At 34.0% G+C, this 18,931-nt stretch overlaps 3 protein-coding genes across 5 annotated transcripts; all 3 read right to left on the bottom strand.

Moving 5' to 3' along the window:
* Positions 1-249: 249 nt before the first annotated feature.
* LOC135849818 (uncharacterized) lies at positions 250-1,490 on the bottom strand. The gene is made up of 2 exons (XM_065370426.1): positions 1,310-1,490; positions 250-1,158 (listed from the first exon to the last, which is right to left on the bottom strand). Exons 1-2 carry the CDS (start codon positions 1,362-1,364, stop codon positions 566-568), a joined length of 648 nt encoding a protein of 215 aa, XP_065226498.1. The 5' UTR covers positions 1,365-1,490; the 3' UTR covers positions 250-565.
* A 3,575-nt stretch (positions 1,491-5,065) lies between these two features.
* On the bottom strand, positions 5,066-11,939 carry LOC135849815 (deoxynucleotidyltransferase terminal-interacting protein 1-like). 2 transcript variants are annotated; one of them, XM_065370419.1, is made up of 10 exons: positions 11,735-11,939; positions 11,423-11,609; positions 11,120-11,326; positions 10,787-11,014; positions 7,110-7,292; positions 6,827-7,020; positions 6,537-6,744; positions 6,379-6,445; positions 5,927-6,132; positions 5,270-5,409 (listed from the first exon to the last, which is right to left on the bottom strand). In XM_065370419.1, exons 2-9 carry the CDS (start codon positions 11,573-11,575, stop codon positions 5,957-5,959), a joined length of 1,416 nt encoding a protein of 471 aa, XP_065226491.1. In that variant the 5' UTR covers positions 11,576-11,609; positions 11,735-11,939; the 3' UTR covers positions 5,270-5,409; positions 5,927-5,956. The 2 variants fall into 2 exon arrangements, with proteins under 2 accessions (XP_065226492.1, XP_065226491.1); XM_065370420.1 differs by lacking the exon at positions 5,927-6,132 and having other exon boundaries at positions 5,066-5,409; positions 11,735-11,938.
* Positions 11,940-12,299: 360 nt separating this feature from the next.
* Positions 12,300-16,955, bottom strand: LOC135849816 (peptidyl-alpha-hydroxyglycine alpha-amidating lyase 2-like). Of its 2 annotated transcripts, XM_065370421.1 has the most exons (7): positions 16,729-16,953; positions 16,475-16,659; positions 16,191-16,389; positions 15,890-16,091; positions 15,463-15,657; positions 12,627-12,739; positions 12,300-12,498 (listed from the first exon to the last, which is right to left on the bottom strand). In XM_065370421.1, the coding sequence occupies exons 1-7, from the start codon at positions 16,858-16,860 to the stop codon at positions 12,376-12,378; spliced, it is 1,149 nt and encodes a 382-aa protein (XP_065226493.1). In that variant the 5' UTR covers positions 16,861-16,953; the 3' UTR covers positions 12,300-12,375. The 2 variants fall into 2 exon arrangements, with proteins under 2 accessions (XP_065226493.1, XP_065226494.1); XM_065370422.1 differs by lacking the exon at positions 15,463-15,657 and having other exon boundaries at positions 16,729-16,955.
* Between the last annotated feature and the right edge of the window lie 1,976 nt (positions 16,956-18,931).

Genomic DNA, 18,931 nt, shown 5'->3' with positions numbered 1-18,931 from the left:
TAGTTCCTTTTTCCCATCGAACGGTTGGCATGCCTGGTTGAATATAAATGATAACGAAATTGCAATGTTGCCATACAAGTAATACAAGTAGGTTGTGGCTCACCAGCAGTGAAGGAAAAAGCACCAGTGTCTGCATTTCATGCAGCTTAAGTTTTCTCTGTAATATTTTATTTTTTTTAACCTCTCTTATACCTTTCAATGTGTTTTCTTCGGCGACAGATTCGTTTAAAAGTTGAAAAAAACACCACGTGATAGTTGATTACATTATTTATCAATATTTATTATACATTTTAAATATTTATTATAAAAATATTAAAACTATAACTGAAAAAGAAAAAAAATAGCACGCTAATAACAAAATGAAAATCACGTAAGGCTGGACGATTCTTACAAGGAGGATTTTCCAATCAATACACAACTAAAAAGCATAATTATTCAATAGGAATAAAAAGAGAACACTCGATATATTTTACATTTTAAAGCTATAGCACGTTTGAGAATCGGTGGCATACCTGGAATCTACCTGAATAGACAAATACTGTACGACATACAAAATTTTCAAACATTATATGTACATGGTAAGACCTTTCTCTTCGATGGCCGCTGATACAGCGGTAACTAGGAAATTATTTTCGAAATTAAATTCCTGATTATCTGGACCATGGGAATAGGCATCAATGGTAGTTGAATTTGTACGCTGGTAAAAGTCAGCCGAACTTGAACAACAAGAAGAGTCTTCTGTGGAAGAGGATGACAATGGAGAATCATCGGATTGTGTCTGTTGATGTAATCCGTGCTCTTCGATAGCCATCAGGACAGCTTCGTCTTCGATATTGTAATTATTGGCCATATTAAGCGTTTCTTGCCTGACAGTGGTAGCTTCTTCGGGGAGACGGTCCAACACCATGTTGAGGGTGTTGTCGAAAACACATTTCGCCAAATTATCAAGTTGCCATTTACGTATAACTTCTTTCATACTAATATGGTGATCTGTCCTGGTGTGTTGTTTTTGTTCGTGTTGTTCGCAAGGGATGATGGTTTTTAGACGTTTGTCACCGGAGCATTGTGAGGTAGATGTGTGTACGGTGGGATTTACGAGTACGTCCCTGGTATCGTTAATGGATAATTCTAAAGGTCTTTTGCTCGTGCTAGATGTACCTGGAATGTGATTTTGATGCATTAGATTAGATAGAAACGTCGTAGATTGAAATGAAAACACGGTTTCGAAGATGAGGGCGAATGATGGAGAAAGGTTATAAATGAATAGAAACGTTGGCGAAACAAATATGGCTGTTTTATTACGTCTTACCTGTGGTCGTTGAGCTCAACGTTATATTACCATCTTGAATTTCCGCAGTCCACATCAAATTCGGCGGATTCTAGACATGAATTTACTATCAATTACCCATGTTAATTTGCGAAATTAATCAACTGTTATCAGCCAATGTTTACGTCTACTTATTTATCACAATTAATGAATTTCACAGATGTAAAATGCGTAGAGTAACCAAATTCCGGAAGTTCACAGTTTAGGTTTTTCAATGTGAGGGTGAGAAATTAATTGATGATGAATTTTTTGAAAGAATTTTGAAATTTTTAATATTTTTTGAAGCTAGTTGATCATAAAAAAGTATTATTATGAAGTTTGAATCGCGAGTGGTTTCGATAAAGTTGTGAAAACACTAGTCTTGAAATAATGTTGGGTAAAATTAAATTGAGATAAAATTACATCCTCCCAACTCCCGAAGTGGTGATCTCGGTGGGAGAACAATTCCCCATTTTTTATTGTATTTTTTTAGCCAAATTTTTGTAAAAAAATGGGGCTATTTGCGGTAGGTAGGTCAGATATTTTTATTTGTACCCTAAGTTTCAGGTTTCAGCTCAGCACGCTGGCAGTTTTTACATTTTATGACCTGGAGCTTGTTCTAATTGATCAAATAAAGTCAAAATTGGGGAATGGGGTTCTCTTGAAAGCTAGAATTGACCTCTGCAGTTGGAAGGGTCAAAGTTTAAAATTACAGAAAGGTCGTTTTTTTGGAGAAGCATAATTTGGCCCCAAATTGATGAAAAGAGTCCCAATTCATACCATTGGTGAGTATCGCCATTGTGAACAAAATATCAAAATTTCAGCTTCCTAGGTCATCCCCACTCCATTTGAGGTGGAAAAAACCTGATTTTGACCCTATTTTTGACCCCACTCCACTCTTAAAATTGACCTATGGAGCCTCAATGTCCAGCGTACAATGGGATGGTGCCACTTGGGTGTGTTTTGCGGGTTTCAAACCTTCCCACCCTATTTGACCTCTCTCCAGGTTCAAAAAAGTGGATTTTTTGCCTATTTTATTGTTTTTCGACTTTGAGGAAAGCCTACAGCCTCCTCAAATTGACCTAGAAGTTAGAACGTCCAAATTTTCACAGTACATTGGGAGGATGTACCCGAAGTGTCTTTTGCGGGTTTCAACATTCTAACCCTATTTGATCTCCCTGCAGGGTAAAAAAAGTGGATTTTTTTGGCTATTTTACTTGTTTTTTGACCTTCAAGAAAGCCTACAGCCCCACAGTGGGACCTGAGCAGAATTTAGGAGGAAAAAAGTCCCTTTGAATGTAGTAATTTTGGAATATGTCTGACTAGAAGTATTTTTTAGCGCTGAATCTGAATATGATATCAATTTTTGACTATGGGCATTAGGGGGGTGAGGGGAGGGGGTGAAATCATAAAAATAGGCTTAAAAACCAATATGGGTATCCTCATGTGTGTTTTTTGAGGCGCTGAATCCGAATTCGATGATAGTTTTTATCTATGGTCATCAGGGGGGGGGAGAGGGGGAGGGAGGGGGTGAAATCATGAAAATAGGCTTAAAAACCAATATGGGTGTTCTCATATATGTTTTTTGAGGCGCTGAATCCGAATCCAATTTTAGTTTTTTGTCTATGGTCATCTGAGGGTGGGAAAAAGAGGGAGGAAAGGGGTAAAATCATAAAATGGGTTTATAAACCAATATGGGTATCCTCATATACGTTTTTTGAGGCGCTGAATCCGAATCCATTATTAGGTTTTGTTCCATAGTAATCGGATGTCCAATGGTTTTATAATTTTTTTTTTGAATTTTGGCTGAAGAAGGGGCAAGGGAGGAGGTGGAACGGATAGAGAAGCCCAGATCGAAAAACTAAGCCCATATTCGGATTCACCGTCCCCAAAAACATAACGAACGATACGTCACATGGTATTATTTTTTTCAATTTTGGATCATAAAAGGTGGGGGAGGGGGTGGAAAGGGTAGAGAAGGACAGATCGAAAAACTAAGTGCATATTCGGACTCAGCATCCCCAAAAACATAACAGACGATATGCCACATGGTATTATTTTTTTCAATTTTGGATCATAAAGGGTGGGGGAGGGGGTGGAAAGGGTAGAGAAGGCCAGATCGAAAAACAAAGTCGATATTCGGATTCAGCGTCCCCAAAAACATAACAAACGATACGTCACATGGTATTTAATTTTTTTTTTTCGATTTTGGATCATATAAAGGGGCGGGGGAGGGGTGGCGGTTCACTACGTTAGGAGTACGATGTTTCAAATCGGACATGAAATTTGCATTCAGCACCAAAAAAAAAAATAATTTTTACCCCTCAAAAGCTGGATTTTCAAGTAGAAAACAGTGGTTTCAGGTGCATCCGTCAATTTGACTTTTTTCCTCCTAAATTCTGCTCAGGTCCCACTTTGAGCCCCTCCAAATTGACCTAAAGGGTTCAAATTTTCACAGTACATTGGGAGGATGTATCAGAGGTGCCTTTTGCTGGTTTCAGCCCAAACCCATTTGACCCCTCTCCAGGGTAAGAAAAGTGGATTTTTCAGCTATTTTCAAGTTTTTTTTCTTCAACTTTTGGAACTCCCTGTAGTTCCTTCAAATTGACCTAGAGGGTCCGAATTTTTACAGTACATTGGGAGGATGTACCCCAAGTGCCTTTTGCAGGTTTCATCCCTCCATAGTTCCAAACACATTTGACTTTTTTTCCAGAGTCAAAAAACTGGATTTTCAGCCAAATTTTTGTAAAAAAAATGGGGCTATTTGAGGTAGGCCAGGCATTTTTATTTATAAGTTTCAGCACGCTGGTGATTCTTACATTTTATGACCTGGAGCCTGTTCTAATTGATCAAATAGAGTCAAACTTGGGAAATGGGGTTCTCTTGGAAGCTAGAATTGACCCCTGCAGTTGAAAGGGTCAAAGTTTGAAATTACAGAAAGGTTATTTTTTTCAAAGACGCATAATTTGGCCCTAAATTGATGAAAAGAGTCCCAATTCATACCATTGGTGAGTATCGCCATTGTGAACAACATATCATAATTTCAGCTTCCTAGGTCATCCCCACTCCATTTTGGTCATGTATTTAAGAAACACCCTATTGAGCATATTTGAAATTTTTGAGAAACTGGTGTCACGTTCTGTTAGAAAACAGAGAGGAAAATGAATGAGAATAATAGAGAGAGATAAAAAAGGCTGATATTTACGTCTGACAAATTAAAGACCACACTTATATTCTTTGAATATTATATTGTGTGCCTTTCTGCTGCATCTGCAGGGGGATTTGCGTACCTATATTAACGAACATAAAATACGAGAATGAAAATCAAAGCACTAGGTATAAAATAATCACCATGACTTCGGCTAACCAAAGTGTAAACAATCAATCGAATATAAATTCATGTACTCGGTATGCCGTGGGAGAGTGCTTTTCCATGCACCAAAATGTGCCCAAAATATCATTCCGTAAATTTATTTTTTATAATTTCAATTTTCAAAGAGATACACAAAGTTGCTTCCTAGTGTTTTTTTAGAAAACGAGTTCCCAATTTGAAAATCTCAACGTATATATAATTTATTGAAAATCGACTCGAAATTTGTCGACATGACATTCAAATTTGCGAACTTGCCTACCTGATACTCGAAATTGTCAACTTTTGCTTACTCCGAATCCAGGAGGGGGCAGTCCCCAACCCTCCTGTCGCTTCGCCCCTAGAGATATGAAAACGGAATAATAGAGAAATAATTAAATTCGTTCACATGTTGATAAATTGAATGATTTTATTGTTTTTGAATATCTGATGTAAATTGCATAGATGAATTTTTTCATTAATGTTGATGAACAATATATTATGAGCCAAGGGTATAATGAAGTAGGTACACGTAGTTTTGGTACATTTTGCATAAATGGGGTAAGCTGGGTGAAAAAATCGTTTCATTTAGTCGTCGAATTATTTTGATCAACTCTGGAAAAAATTTCATTCAACATTATGGATGGATTTTCTAGCAAATTGATATCATCCAGCGAATCTGAACAATCGGCAACCACACTCGTAACATCGCAATTTTCCAACACATCCAGCATGTTTTGAAAACTGTCCGTATCTGTAATATTCAAAAACAAATAAAATCTTAGAGAAGTGGCCCAAAAACATGGAAAAAACTGGTAGGCATTAAAATTTCAAGCAAATAGGTCTAATAATAACGCAGCAAACAATATAAACCTCTGAAACAGTGACCAAAAAGAGAATAAGGCCTGATTGAGAAAATTTCGAAATAAGTACAGAAACCATAAAATAAAAATACACGAGACTTCTGACTAGAAAGAAGTACCTTGTTTAAAAAAAAAAAAAAAATGAAAAAAATCACAAAACATATGTTAGGTATGACATTAGCTTATAGATACAATGAAAACCTCAGTTTGAAATTATTACCTATAGGGCTAAAGTCACAAATCATATGAAACTAAAATTGAATTATTTTCCTGCCAGTTGAAAAAAAAAAAACAATTTCAGCAAAAATGAAAAAGCGATAAAAAAAAAATCAGCGAAGAGAAACGTTTCACAATAGAAAATGAATTTTTACTAAGAACAGAACTGTAAAAAGGATATTCAGATCTCACCGTATCAATTAAATACAGTTCTAAATAGGATTAGAAATTTTTTCTCGAAGTAGCAGCTATTTTGAGACGATTTCGCAATGTTCTTCGTGGAATGCCGAATTTTCGTTCGACGTAACGTTGAGACCTTCCTCTGGAAATCAGTCTCAAAGCCTTCTGCATCGCATCTTCCGTCCAATTACTCTTCGGTATTTTTTTCTTCTCTTTAACTACAAACAACAACACATGTGCACGAAACAAATTCGTATATATATCTGACAGAACTTGACAACACATAAATAAACCATTCGTTATAAATTTTTTTTTTGTGTCATCGATTTAAGAGAAAAAAAATTTAAACAGAAGTGTACAAAGGCCTTATTCTCTTTTTTAATTGACGCAGAATGTTCAAAGGATTAAAGAGTAAGTGATACGATTCTGGTTCTAAGTGCGACAGAGACGACAGAAAAAATTACCTTGTATTAAAATATTGGTGGGCTGTATTACGCCGCTAGCTACATTTTGAGAAGCATCTTGATCCATCTAGAAATGAAAATGAATAAAATTACGAATATGGATGAAGAGGATATTTTAAAGTAAATGTTTGAAGTACGTGTAATAAATAGGTAATTACCAGCGAATGATTTTCCGAAATCGAATTGTTGAATGAAGAACTTGCCAACGCTATGGAAGTATTTCCTGGACTGGATAGGTTCAATTGATGGACGGTTTCTAAATTCCTGACTGTTTTTCCATGAGTAATAGCGAAACGCATTTTTTTCAACATGAATTCCGGTGCTTCGAATCCTTTCAATTCGTGTCTTAATACGCTCGGATTATTTCTGAAAATTATTCAAAAACATTTCGATCAATCGAGTTGATTATTTTTCAAAGTATAGGTAAACGAATTGAAAATTAACCTACCTGTAGCATTCTAAATTTAAAAGTTCTCTAATATCGTCCAATATTAAAATATAAGAAGATCCGGTAGAACCATGAGACGTGTAATGCAATTTGTGCCTTATTAGCCAATCTTTATCTTCTAAATCGACTGAATAACGAAACAAATCTGGATGTTTGACGAATAGTTTGCCTCGCATAGCTCCATAGCCTAATACCTGTGTAAATATAGGTATCATCGTGTATTAGTAGGTATAAAAGTATAAGATGAAAAAGTTCCGTATTAAATTGCGAAAATGATGATTACTTTATTGACTCTCGAAGACATGATGAATAATGTCTTGGAAGTAATTCTAGAAGGATCATTTTTAAAAAGGCACTGACTCGTACTGATGATAAATTTTCGTTTCGAATGTGATGACAGTAATTGAGTTGAATTGGCACTGCTCGACGAGTCGGGTTCTTTACGTTTTCCAAAAGTGAACAAGCGCTGAAAAAATTTAATCGAGGAAAGTTGTAATGAAAATTTCGATTTGATTTGTTCCTTCACCGAGTGAATCATTTACAATAAACAAATCATTGATGGTTTGAAAAGATCGAATTTTGTGAAGTTCTGTTTCACTGGATTTGATTTAGACGTGGTTTAGTGATTCAATCGTTCTCGAATGATTTGTGGAATCTGAGCAGATCGTTCTCAAATGAATCGAGTTCAGTTTCTGATGATGGGATTAAAAGTGTCGAAATTTCGTTCGATCATTCATATTGTGTAAATTTGAGTTTTCATTGATTCGTTCGTTCGCGAACGATTCATCGATTCTGAGCAAATCGTTCGCGAACGAATTCAGTCTCGATTTTGATCATGATATTATAAGCATTTACAACTTCATACAAAGTTCCATCATGTCACCATTATGCCTGATTTGATTTTTCGGTGATTCATTCGTTCGCGAATGATTTATGAATGAGGCAGGCCCGACGAATCATTCGCAATATTCATGGGTGGAGAAAAAAATGTTTCGTTTTGTCTTGTCGTGTCTGATTTTGATTTCCGAATCATTCACAGTTTCTGAGTCTCTGAGCAAATCGTTCGCGAACGAATCAAATCCAATTTTTAATGATGGCTGGCCAGTCGATTGATTGATTTGTAAAGCTAATTTGTATGTGGTTTAAGGTTTCATCTGGTTTGATTTATTCGTGATTCGTTCATTATTTGAAAAAAGTCCAATTTCACCACCGTCTTCTTTCCCTGAATCTCATGTAGTAGTGATTCAGTCGTTCCCGATTCATTCATCGAGTTCGAGCGAATCGTTCGCGAATGAATTGTGTTCGGGTTTTGAAGATGGAATTGAAACCGTCGAAAATTCATCGTTTCGATTTATGATTTAAATTTGAGTTTTCATCTGTTCATTTCCAGTATTTGTTCACAAACGATTCATCTCTGAGGAAGTCGTTCACGAACGAATCATTCTCAATTTTCAGTGGTCTCAAATAAATGAATTGAATGATCGTTTGTGAACAAAGCGTTCACGAACGAATCTGTTAAAGCTCCTGATCGATTTTTTGCCGTTCATTTGATTGAATCATTCGCGAACGAATCATTTTGAATTTTTATTGATAGAATTTGAAAAAGTCTAATTTTGTCTTCTCCACTTTCATTGCATTCAGTTTTGTAGCATTCAGTCATTCTAGAACGATTCATCGATTTTGAGCAAATCGTTCGCGAACGAATTTAGTCTGGTTATTGATCAAGATATTGTAACTGTGAAGTTTCATCATGTTCACCCATACCTTATTTGATTTTTTGGTGATTCATTCGTTCACGAACGATTCATCGATTCTGAGCAAATCGTTCGTGAACGAATTCAGTCTAGTTTTCGATCATGATATTGTAATTTAGAACTGTGAAGTTTCATCATGTCACCTATGCCTAATTTAATTTTTCGGGGATTCTTTCGTTCACGAACGATTCGTCGATTCTGAGCAAATCGTTCGCGAACGAATTCAGTCTAGTTTTCTATCATGATATTGTAACTGTGAAGTTTCATCGTATCACCTATGCCTAATTCGATTTTTCTGTGACTCATTCGTTCGCGAATGATTTATGAGCTAGTCATTCGCGAACGAACTGTTCACAATTTTTGGTAATAGATGAATTTTTGATTCGTTTTGTCTTGTCGTGAATAATTATTACGTTATTTCGACCTACAAGCGATTCTCTTGTTTTCATTTCAAGTGATTTTTATCGTTCTTGAACTAATCGTTCGCAATTGAACCAACTCAAATTTTTGTTGATGTGTTTGTATTAACGTCTAAATGTCAACTTTTGTCGTGTAATTTTCGATCTGGTGTGATTTGTTGGTGATTTATTGATTGCCTTCAAATCAAACATGGAATTCTCCATTTTTCAATTTTTTTTTAGAAATGAAAATCTGGTCTGAAAAAAACAAGTCTCCTCCCCCTTTCTTTCCCTTTCGACTTCGAGTCGGATTTTGAAATCACCGAAATCCTAATTCTTACCACGTTTTATGGCAGTTTTGTTGATTTTCTGACAAGTTATTCGCCCTGATTTTTTTTTACGTGATTTTTTTTGTCAATTTTTCGATAAACTTCGTTATTGCTGTATCGATTTTTTTACGATTTTTTTTGGCAATTTTCTGAAATTTTCTCAAAAATTTTTCGAATCCATAATTTTAAAATTATTTTTACGTAAATTCGGCTGATTTTTCTGAAATTTTAAATGCAATTTTAATGATGTTTTATCAAATTTTTTTCGATTTAATTTCTTGATTTTTAACCATTTTTGAATTATTATTTTTTTTGTCTATTTGCAGTAAATTTTTTCCTATTTTAGCTCTCTATTTTATGGAACTTTTTTTTTTTGTAATTTTCCTTTTTATTGAATAAATTTCAGCATGTATCGATTTTTTCTCAGTTTTGAACCATTTTCATGTCGGATTTTATTCATTTCCAAGTACCGAATTTGAATTGGTCGAAATCAGTACAACTCAAGGTGTCTACTGGCAAAGAAAACAAGGAAATAGCAAGGATTTCACTCGAGGTAGCAGGGAAGCAGGAAAATAGCAGGGATTTTGACAATTTCTGTGTAATAGCAAGGATTTTTCAAAAATAGTTCCTCTTGAATTTTCAATTTCATAATGCATTTTCCATTTTTTTTCTTGTAATTTTTCTCATTAAAAATAGTTGATTTCTACTTTTTGAATCATAAATTTTCGAAAGCTTTCGCCCTCTCTTCCCTCGGGCTGAATTATTTTATTTTTCTCGAATTATTTTGTTTGACTTAAATATATTCTTTAATTAAACAAGTCAAAAGTGAAAACTGAAAATTGAAAAAAAAAAACATTCAAATAGAAAATAATGGTCTTATACTTCTTGAATTATTATCAATTTTCAAAATCATTTGCTCTCACTTTGCTTTGAAATCGGAAGTTATAAAATTTCAGGGTTGTGCCTAAAAAAACGCAAAATTGTATTATGCAGCACAAAATAGCAAAAAGAAGTGGGAAATTTCTTACAAAAATATCAATAAATTTTAGCATTGAAACTTCTTCTTAACATGAATGATTTTACTGCTCTAAATTGTTAAAATCTTCGCACTTCTCTTCTCGTCTTAGATTCAATTTTCTTAGTGCAAAAGCTGGATAAATCATAAAAACGGCGAAAAAAAGTACGATTTTTCGATTTCAGTACCCATTCTGAGAAAAATTTCTGTTCGTTTTCCCTTTTGATACATATTTTATGGTAATGTGACAATTGAGAAATAATGGAGGGGGGGATGTGATGGTGGGTATCAGAGTGGCACATGTCAAGGGGGGGTGTCTTTTTAAACTCAAATTTGAAGCAAGGAAAATGGCAAGGGAAAACAAGGAAATAGCAAGGAATTTGATTTTTCAAATCCAGTAGACACCCTGCAACTTTATTCGACTAGAGCTCACATATTACAGAAAATATAAATGATAGTGTTACCTTATTATCATCATTGTCGTCTTGACTGTTGCCGAATCTGGATTCAATTAGAGCTCCTGTATCTACAGCAGCATTAAAAGGAGAATCACTTCTGGACAAGGGAGAATTAAGGTACAAATGTTTAGCTTCGTCTAACATCGTGCGACATAATTCTCTCACGTGCTCTTCGTTTACGCTGCCTTGTCCTAAATTTCCTCGAATGTTGCTGATTGCTGGTACGAAATACATCTGCAGAAATATTATTAGATGTTCCTCTTATTAAAAAATTTCCCCAACAGTGATAATCTGTCATTATTTGATCAATACTTTGGTAGGTAGGTAGGTACTACTTACGTCCAAATATTTTTTAATAACACGATCGATATCGTTATTAATCGCAGATTGGATATTTTGTCGCAGTAAATCTAGAGATTTAGCAGCATTCACCACATTTCTACCGCGCATTTTGGCCGCCTTTACTGCGTTTTTTCCTCCATTTTCGTTGACCCCCATATCAGCTAAATTCTCCAAAGTCGCTTGTCGCATGTGAAACGTGTTTTTCTGTAAATAATGTCCAAGTTGTTACAGCGAATAGCAAAGTACACGTAGGCAATAATATTTTTATTACCTATAAAGAAATATGAAGCAACAACTTACCCATTCAACCAGCTGTTCGTTAATAGGGACTGATTCGCTTGCTGGAAACCTAGCATTATTGGCCGGATTATTATTCAATACGTTGTTATTCGAATTTACGATTCGAGTGTAGGAATCCCACGAAAAACCCCTTTGCAGTTTATTCACAACCATTATTGCGCGTTTCGAAGTGTGATTTCGAGTGTCACTGAAAATATGTAGGTAAAAGCGTAGAAAAATGTTAGTTTTTCATTTTGCAACATCAATCGATAACTCGAGGAACCTAAAGTTGGCAATAAGCGAAGATGAAGCAGATAATTGAAATATACGTACGTTCATCTTAGATGCTGACCTAATCATTACGATGAAATTCATCGACTTTGTGATGATCTAGAACACGGCTGGGTAATTAAATTCATTTCGAGGAAAGGAAAATTGTCCAGAATATTTTTTACACATTAGCTCGTACTGCGAAACACTTTCATTCGCAGTTTTGTGTATTCTTTTACGAGTATCTACGTAAAATTAATCTGGGCTTGCGCACACGCCATGGAAGTAACGCAGCGATGGTTTAATTTCGTTCGGATGCTGGGACCCGGCAGTGAGATGCAGCTTCCGACTTGTAAATACGATTTTTAACGTGTTGGGTGGTGTGGCTGACTTACAGAGGACAGCCGTAGTGCCATTTATTCACGTGTAGTTGGCGCTTTCGATAACTTATAAAGCTACTTGTATTTTCATATTTTTTTCTCCCTGAAAAATTGTTCTTGCTTGAACTTCTATAGGTACTTGTGTTTTTTTTTCAATTTTATGTAATTATCAAATTTGACAATGAAGGTCTAAATTTAAAGAAAACAAAAATCACTGCGGAACGTGTTAAGTTAAAGACAAGATCAAATAACAATAACGAAAACTTTTATTTGAAATAAAAAATATAAGTCTGAGATAATACGTGTGGTCGATATAATAAGGTGTTAAAATATTTTACGTTGTGGCCAGTCCATTGTGAATTTAAGTATACGACTAGGGGTAACTGATACGATATAAAGTTCACGACCATCTTCGGTTATGGCGATATCATGAGGCATTAACATTTTCTGTAAATTTATAAAGGTAGGCACGATTAATTTATATCGAATATTATTCATTACACCAAAATAGTGCATCGAAGCAATGGAGCTTAGTAGAGCAGTAGATAAGAAGCTAGGTATTTCTACTGACTCACTTGCGCAAATGAATCCCAATGATCTACTATTGATTCTGCTAAAGGATTTAGAGTAAAACCTTGAATTGCAATCATCGGCGAAGTTGGGCCATTGATTGCGTAGATATAATCCTCTGAAACAAAGAAAGAATCCAAGTCAAGTAGGTGGGTGTTTACTTGATTAGTGACAGGAATTGTACTCGATTACATTTAAAAAATGTTGATTACTAAAAGTTACTTTTTCCAAGTTTTTTTTCGAATTTCTTTTTTTTTCCAAACTTTATCCAAAATTCTTCGAAAAAAAAACATCGCTTTAATTCAAATGTCATCACTGCTTTTTCCGCGTTACGAATTTTATTTTTTCAGTTTTGATGATTTTTCTTCAACAGGTATTATTATTTTTGAATTTCTCAATGGTTTTTAGTGGATTTTCTCCTGTTTTGATTGATTTTCACATCTTGAATTTTGGTGGTGATTTTTTTCCAAAATAATTTTTCCATGATTTTGCTCTGAATTTTGATGACTTTTTTCGCCTGAATTTTTGACGAATTTTATCACCTTGAATTCTCGTGATTTTTTTCATAAATATTTTCCCTCGAGCTTGTGTGATTTTATCGCTCATGTAGTCGGGATTTCTCCTTATTTCGGTTCGATGGCTTTTCTTGAATTTTGTGAATCTTTTTTTTTCGCCGATTTGACGAATTTTCTTTTGAATTTTTGTATATTTTTTCCTATTCTGACGGGTATGATTTTTTTGAATTTTCACGAGGTCTCTTTTTTCAAGTTTTTTGATTATTTTCTCGGAATTTCTATTTTTTCTCTATTCAAATTTTGGTGAAGTTTCTCTAGTTTTGACAGGCTTTTTAACTTTGATTTTTACAATGCTATGGTTTTGTTCTGAATTGTGGTCATTTTTTTGCCTAATTTTTGACTGCATTTTTTTTTTATTCCAACAGTTTTTTTAAGTTTTGTGCTTTAAAAAACAAGTGATTTTTTTGCTCACATTTCTGTGGAATTGTGATTTTTCTTCTTCCAAAAATCATGATTTCCTTTAAATTTTGATCTTTTCTTTCCAGAGGGAGGGAAGCTTCTTCAAGATTTGATGACTTTGTTTTTTTAGTTTTCATCTTTTGTAGTGGATTTTTCTGCATCTTGATAATATCTTTCACTCTTCGATCCCTCTCTCTCTTTTCCTCTCTTCCAATTAAGAGGGAAGGTCCTCCGGATTTCCTCTCTCTTTGAACAATTTGTTTTTCAAGTTCAAATTATTTTTCTCTGTTGAACCCTCTTCAGTTTTGCTAGAAATTTTTCAATGATTTTTCTCAAATTTTTTTTTGATTTAGAGTTTTACTTTTTCATTATTTCTTCAATTTTTTGGAATTTTATTGATTCGTTTTTCTGCCTAAATTTTTGTTCTTAACTTCGACGAAACTTTTTTTCTTGAATTTACAAAATTTTTTGTAAAATTTTCTCCCAATTGAGCCCCAAATTCTGGTAATTTTTCTGCTCTAATTTTTGAGGAATTCCTCCGATTACTGCTTTTTTTTTCCTAGTTTTTTAGTGTTTTTTTTTTGGACTTTTGAAGCTTAATGGTTTTATAAAGATTTTTTTGGAGGATTTCTTGATTTTTTAAGTTTTATTCTTTTGAATTCTCGTAGATTTTATTCTCTAATTTTTCAACGATTTCCCTCGAAATTTTCTTTTTTTGTCTGAATTTTCTTAAAGGGTTTTTCTTGAGTTTTAGTGCTTTTTACCGTAATTTTTTTCGATTTAGTTTCAATAGAATTTTTATTCTGGAATCCTCGTGATTTCTCTCAACTTCTCAAGCTTTGACAAAACTCTGTTTTTTGGTTCAGTTTGAATTACGCTCGGTTGAGTTTTATTTTCAAGAACTTATGATTTTGATTTATTAAAAGAAGATCACAAAGAGGTTTTTCAACTTATTTTTTGGCTTTTTTTTCCCTCTCCAGATCTTGATCTTTGCTCTACTTCCTGTTTTAGTCGTTTTCTCTCAATTTCAATAATTTTGTTGCCTTTTTTCCATTTTGTTTTGAATCGTGTCAACTTTTGATAGTTTTGATGGAAGTTTTTTTTTCTTTTTGAAGCAAGGTACATTTTTTTGTATTCGAATTTTTAAAATGATTTTCACAAATCACTTTTTTTCCAAATATGGATTGCAATCTCCCCCCTCCCTCGCCTTTTCCCGTAAATCTTTATAAATTTCCCGTTCTAAAATAGTTCTTCTTATTAGTGGAATTTTTTTTTGCAAATTATTGTTTATTATTGCTCAACACACTTGAATAATTTTTTTCTCATCAAATCCTCGCTCATGTCAACATTTCTGTTATTTTACAATCGGTTTTTTTGTGTTTGATTTTTCGAAATGATTTTGAATAAAAGATTAAATTTTGTTCCTCCCTGTTTCGGTAGATTTCTCCCTCTTCTTTCAATTTTGCAATTTTTTTCAGTTCCTAGTTTAACACATTTTACGATTATGTTGCCGGAATCCAATATTTTTTTCATGCTTTCTTTTTGCATTTCGATCTACGAGTAGCTTACTTTCGAAATGTTGATAATTTTCTGTTTTGAGCTTTTTCTAGTTTTCTGTTTTCAAAAATGGTTTTTATTCGAATTTCGATGTTTTTTGAAAAAACTGCAATCGATATTCTCATTACATTTTGTTTTTTTGGGTAATCTAAAATGAAATAAAATGTTTTGTATGCATTGAGGTTTTTTGGTTGCCACATTTTTTTACACTGAATTTTGTTTCGGTTACCGAAGTTACTTTTTTTGTGATCATAAAAATTCGAGTACGATCCCAATTGGTGCAAAAATATTGTTTAATTCTAATATTCACCATGTGCTGTGATAGCGAACACTCTTCCTAGATCAGGTTGCTGAATATTCAAACTAGTTGGTTGTACGTCGTTATTATAATTGCCAAGCTCAGCTTTAACGCATATCACTCTCATGTTCTCTCTGTCGGCTATACACAGTAAATCGAACTGCTCCATAAGAGTTAGACTGTGAGGCACTTGCAGGCTTAAAAATTCTGTAAAAATATTTTTCGTTAAGTTACAAAAAACACTCGAACTGAAAAATCTATAGAAAATGTCGTTTCAAAAACTGGATCTCAATTTCTTCGACACGACAATCGAATGCGTGAAAAAACGTAGAACAAAATGCCCCCCCCCCACCATCTTCTGTTTAATTTACTCGTTGATACGTCTCTCTGATACCGAATCAACTTGAAAAACTTACATTATAAATAAAATCCCACTTACCCCATTGTTGTGGGAACAACCTGACCAGATCGCCTCGATAATTGAATTTTAATACCCTAGAATTGCAGTATCCGTCGGCGATAAAAATATCTCCAGTGTGAGCCACAGCCACAGATGTCGGCATGCATAATTTGCTTAGCCCCGAACCGTGTTTAAATTTTTGTCCAAATGTCATGGACGGTCTAGATGAGCCTGGTGAAAACTAAGGAGAAAAAAAATTGTATGTGAAAATTGAAACGATAAAAGCTGCTTTAAATCAACTATGCCTAACTGATGAGTGATGATTGATGAAGTATCCTACCTTGAACACCTGATGCATAGCTATATCAGTTAGCCACGTGTTACCTTCGTGATCGATGGTAATACCATGAGGAAGGTAGAAAAATCCGCTACCCCAACCGCTCAGAACTTTTCCACTTTTAGGATCGAGCGTTAAAATGGTATCGATATCAATTGGTCCCTCGTTAATGAATTGAAAATCATTAGTTTCGTTGAAAGACCTATAAAAAAAGAGAAAACGTTGAAAATGAATTCATCCCCAGCGTGTAATCCTATTACCTATATTAAATATCACTCTCTACTCACCATTCGTTGAAATGTCTAGACCCTCTGTGAAAAATAACAGGTTGTCCTACGCGATTTATCGTAACTCCCGATATCTCTCCTAAATGTGGAAGTTTGGCCTGAGGCCAATTTTCAACTTCTTTTGGTCGCGGAGTAGGTATCAAAATAGGCTGTTCTGCTCGATTACTACTGATCACGTCATCATCCTTGAATTGCATGAAAAAAGTAGGATTTTATTCGATATTAAGCTGGAAAAATTCGTTAAAATTACTCACCTCCGTTAATCCGTGATCGGCCAATATTTTATGCATATTTTTATAAAAATTATCGACTTTCGTGTACGAAGCATTATTACCAGTTAAAACCAACGATAAAATAATTAAAATGTAAATAGTGTAGGAAGACATACTCTAAAAAAATTCTTATCAGTAGGTACTGTTTTTAGGAGATAAATGCTGCGTGTGATTCACATCGTTGTTTATTCCTTTTATAAGTTTCAAATACGAGATCGATAATTTTCATACTCCTACGTTTCGCGCAGGTGCTCAAATGTTGACAACGCATCTTTTTCATTCATTCACATTCGTGTTATGTGAGGATGCTAATTTTAAATTTATCATTTTTTACACTTGTTTTTTGTATGCATTATCGGGGCTACCATGGTTCTTGAAATGATTGACATTTTGTTAATCGTTTTTATCTCGAAATATGTACTAATTTTCCAAAACTTTTGCCCTCACTTCGCTCGAGCTCGTTTGCTTTATTTCTACTTTGAATATTGAAAAAAAATCATTCGAATTTCGAAATTTTAAAGCAAAATGATGATTTTTTTATACCTATGTAACTTATCACACAAAATTTTTTTAAATTTTTATACCTCTCGTAATACTAATTTTCGAGAGATTTTACCTTCGCTTCGTTTGAGCTCGTTTGCTTTTTTCTTCAGTTTTAAATTTTTCTATAAAAAAAAAGTCCATAGTTCAAATTTCAAAATTATTTTGAACCAAAATAAACTCGTCATTTTATTTTGAAAAATTGGGAATTTTCTTCATAAGAATCGTTCAAATTTTGCATTAATTTTTGTCAATTTTCTAAGAATTTGTCATGTTGAAAAAAAAGTTTTATTCGCTCAATTTCATTGCATTTACCAAAGAACCTTGAAAGTAAACATGAAATCAAAAAAAAGTAAAATAATAAAACTGACATCCGTTTGCTTGAAAAAAAATCGTGGGGTGTTTAAAGACATTGAAAAATGAAACATTTGAATGTAAAATTCTGCCTCCCCATTCCCCCTCCTAGAAAAACCCATGTGTTTGAAAAAAGTCCTGCTGAAGTCTTTTTTTTTTTTTAAATTTTGTTATAGACACCTTGCTGACCCTGCAAAAAAAAGAAAAATCGTTGGGGGGGGGGGGTTGAAAATATTTTGGTAGGTGATGATTTTATTTTGGAAAAGTAGTGAAAAAACAGTGATTTTCGGTCTGCAAATTCCTTTGGTTTGTTTAAAAAAAGCAAGGTGTATCAATGATTTTTTTTTTAAGAAAGCGTAAAAATTGAAAAATGAAAATGAATGTTTTTTAAGTGTATTACTGAATAGAATAGTAAAATGAATATAATTGATTTTTCTCAAAAACTGATGAACAATTCTCTTCTTGATGAATATGGCAACTCCACCAGAAGCTTTAATGTTGATAGAGTCTTCTGTGTGTGCAGTAGCCTTGCATCTTGATTTTATCTTGAGATACAATACAAGATGAGTTTCCATGATACAGGCTATATCTATGTCATGTTTTTGGAGAAACATTCGAAGTTCTGACGAATGGTTTTTGATACCATTAGAGTTCCAATTTAGGATTTTAAGCGAAAATTTTGGCTTTGGATTACCTACTGGCTACTTGTTTTGTTCATTACTGCCAATTGGTTGAAGTAATTTTAATAACTGCTCTACAAGAGGAACTAAATGCACAATAAGCTGGCTAATAGTTGATACATATTATTAGATAAAGAAAACGTTGGATTGTTTGGAAGACTTTTCACAACTGAACTATAGCTTCGTTGATGATTGACAATATTATCTTGCACCAAGTTTTCACGCTTTGTGAATTTTTCTTTAAGGTACGATTTATAGGCTGAACATCCTTTGTAATTAGCTGTATGATCACCTTCACAGTTACAGCATTTTGGGGAATGCAAACACTTGACTCTACACTCAGCAGATATGTGTTCTTCAACACATTTGACACATCGCGGTGGCAGATTGCAATAATTACGAGTGTGGCCAAATTTCTGGCATCTAAAACACTGAGGAATTGTGCGTTTTTTCTCAACAGTGATAATCACATGAAACAGAGATACTACGTTATAGATTTTACGGCCATCAGCAGAATTTGGTACTGTAACATCACATACAGGAGTCACATTTCCATTTTTACGCAATCTGGTAACCATGATTGTTGGTATTTGAAGGAGCTCCAGCTCTGA

Source organism: Planococcus citri, chromosome 1 (assembly GCF_950023065.1).
Source record: "Planococcus citri chromosome 1, ihPlaCitr1.1, whole genome shotgun sequence".
NCBI classification, from domain to species: Eukaryota; Metazoa; Arthropoda; class Insecta; order Hemiptera; family Pseudococcidae; genus Planococcus; species Planococcus citri.
The sequence above is the reverse complement of the archived record's forward strand: the minus strand, read 5'-3'. Positions and strand labels throughout refer to the sequence as shown.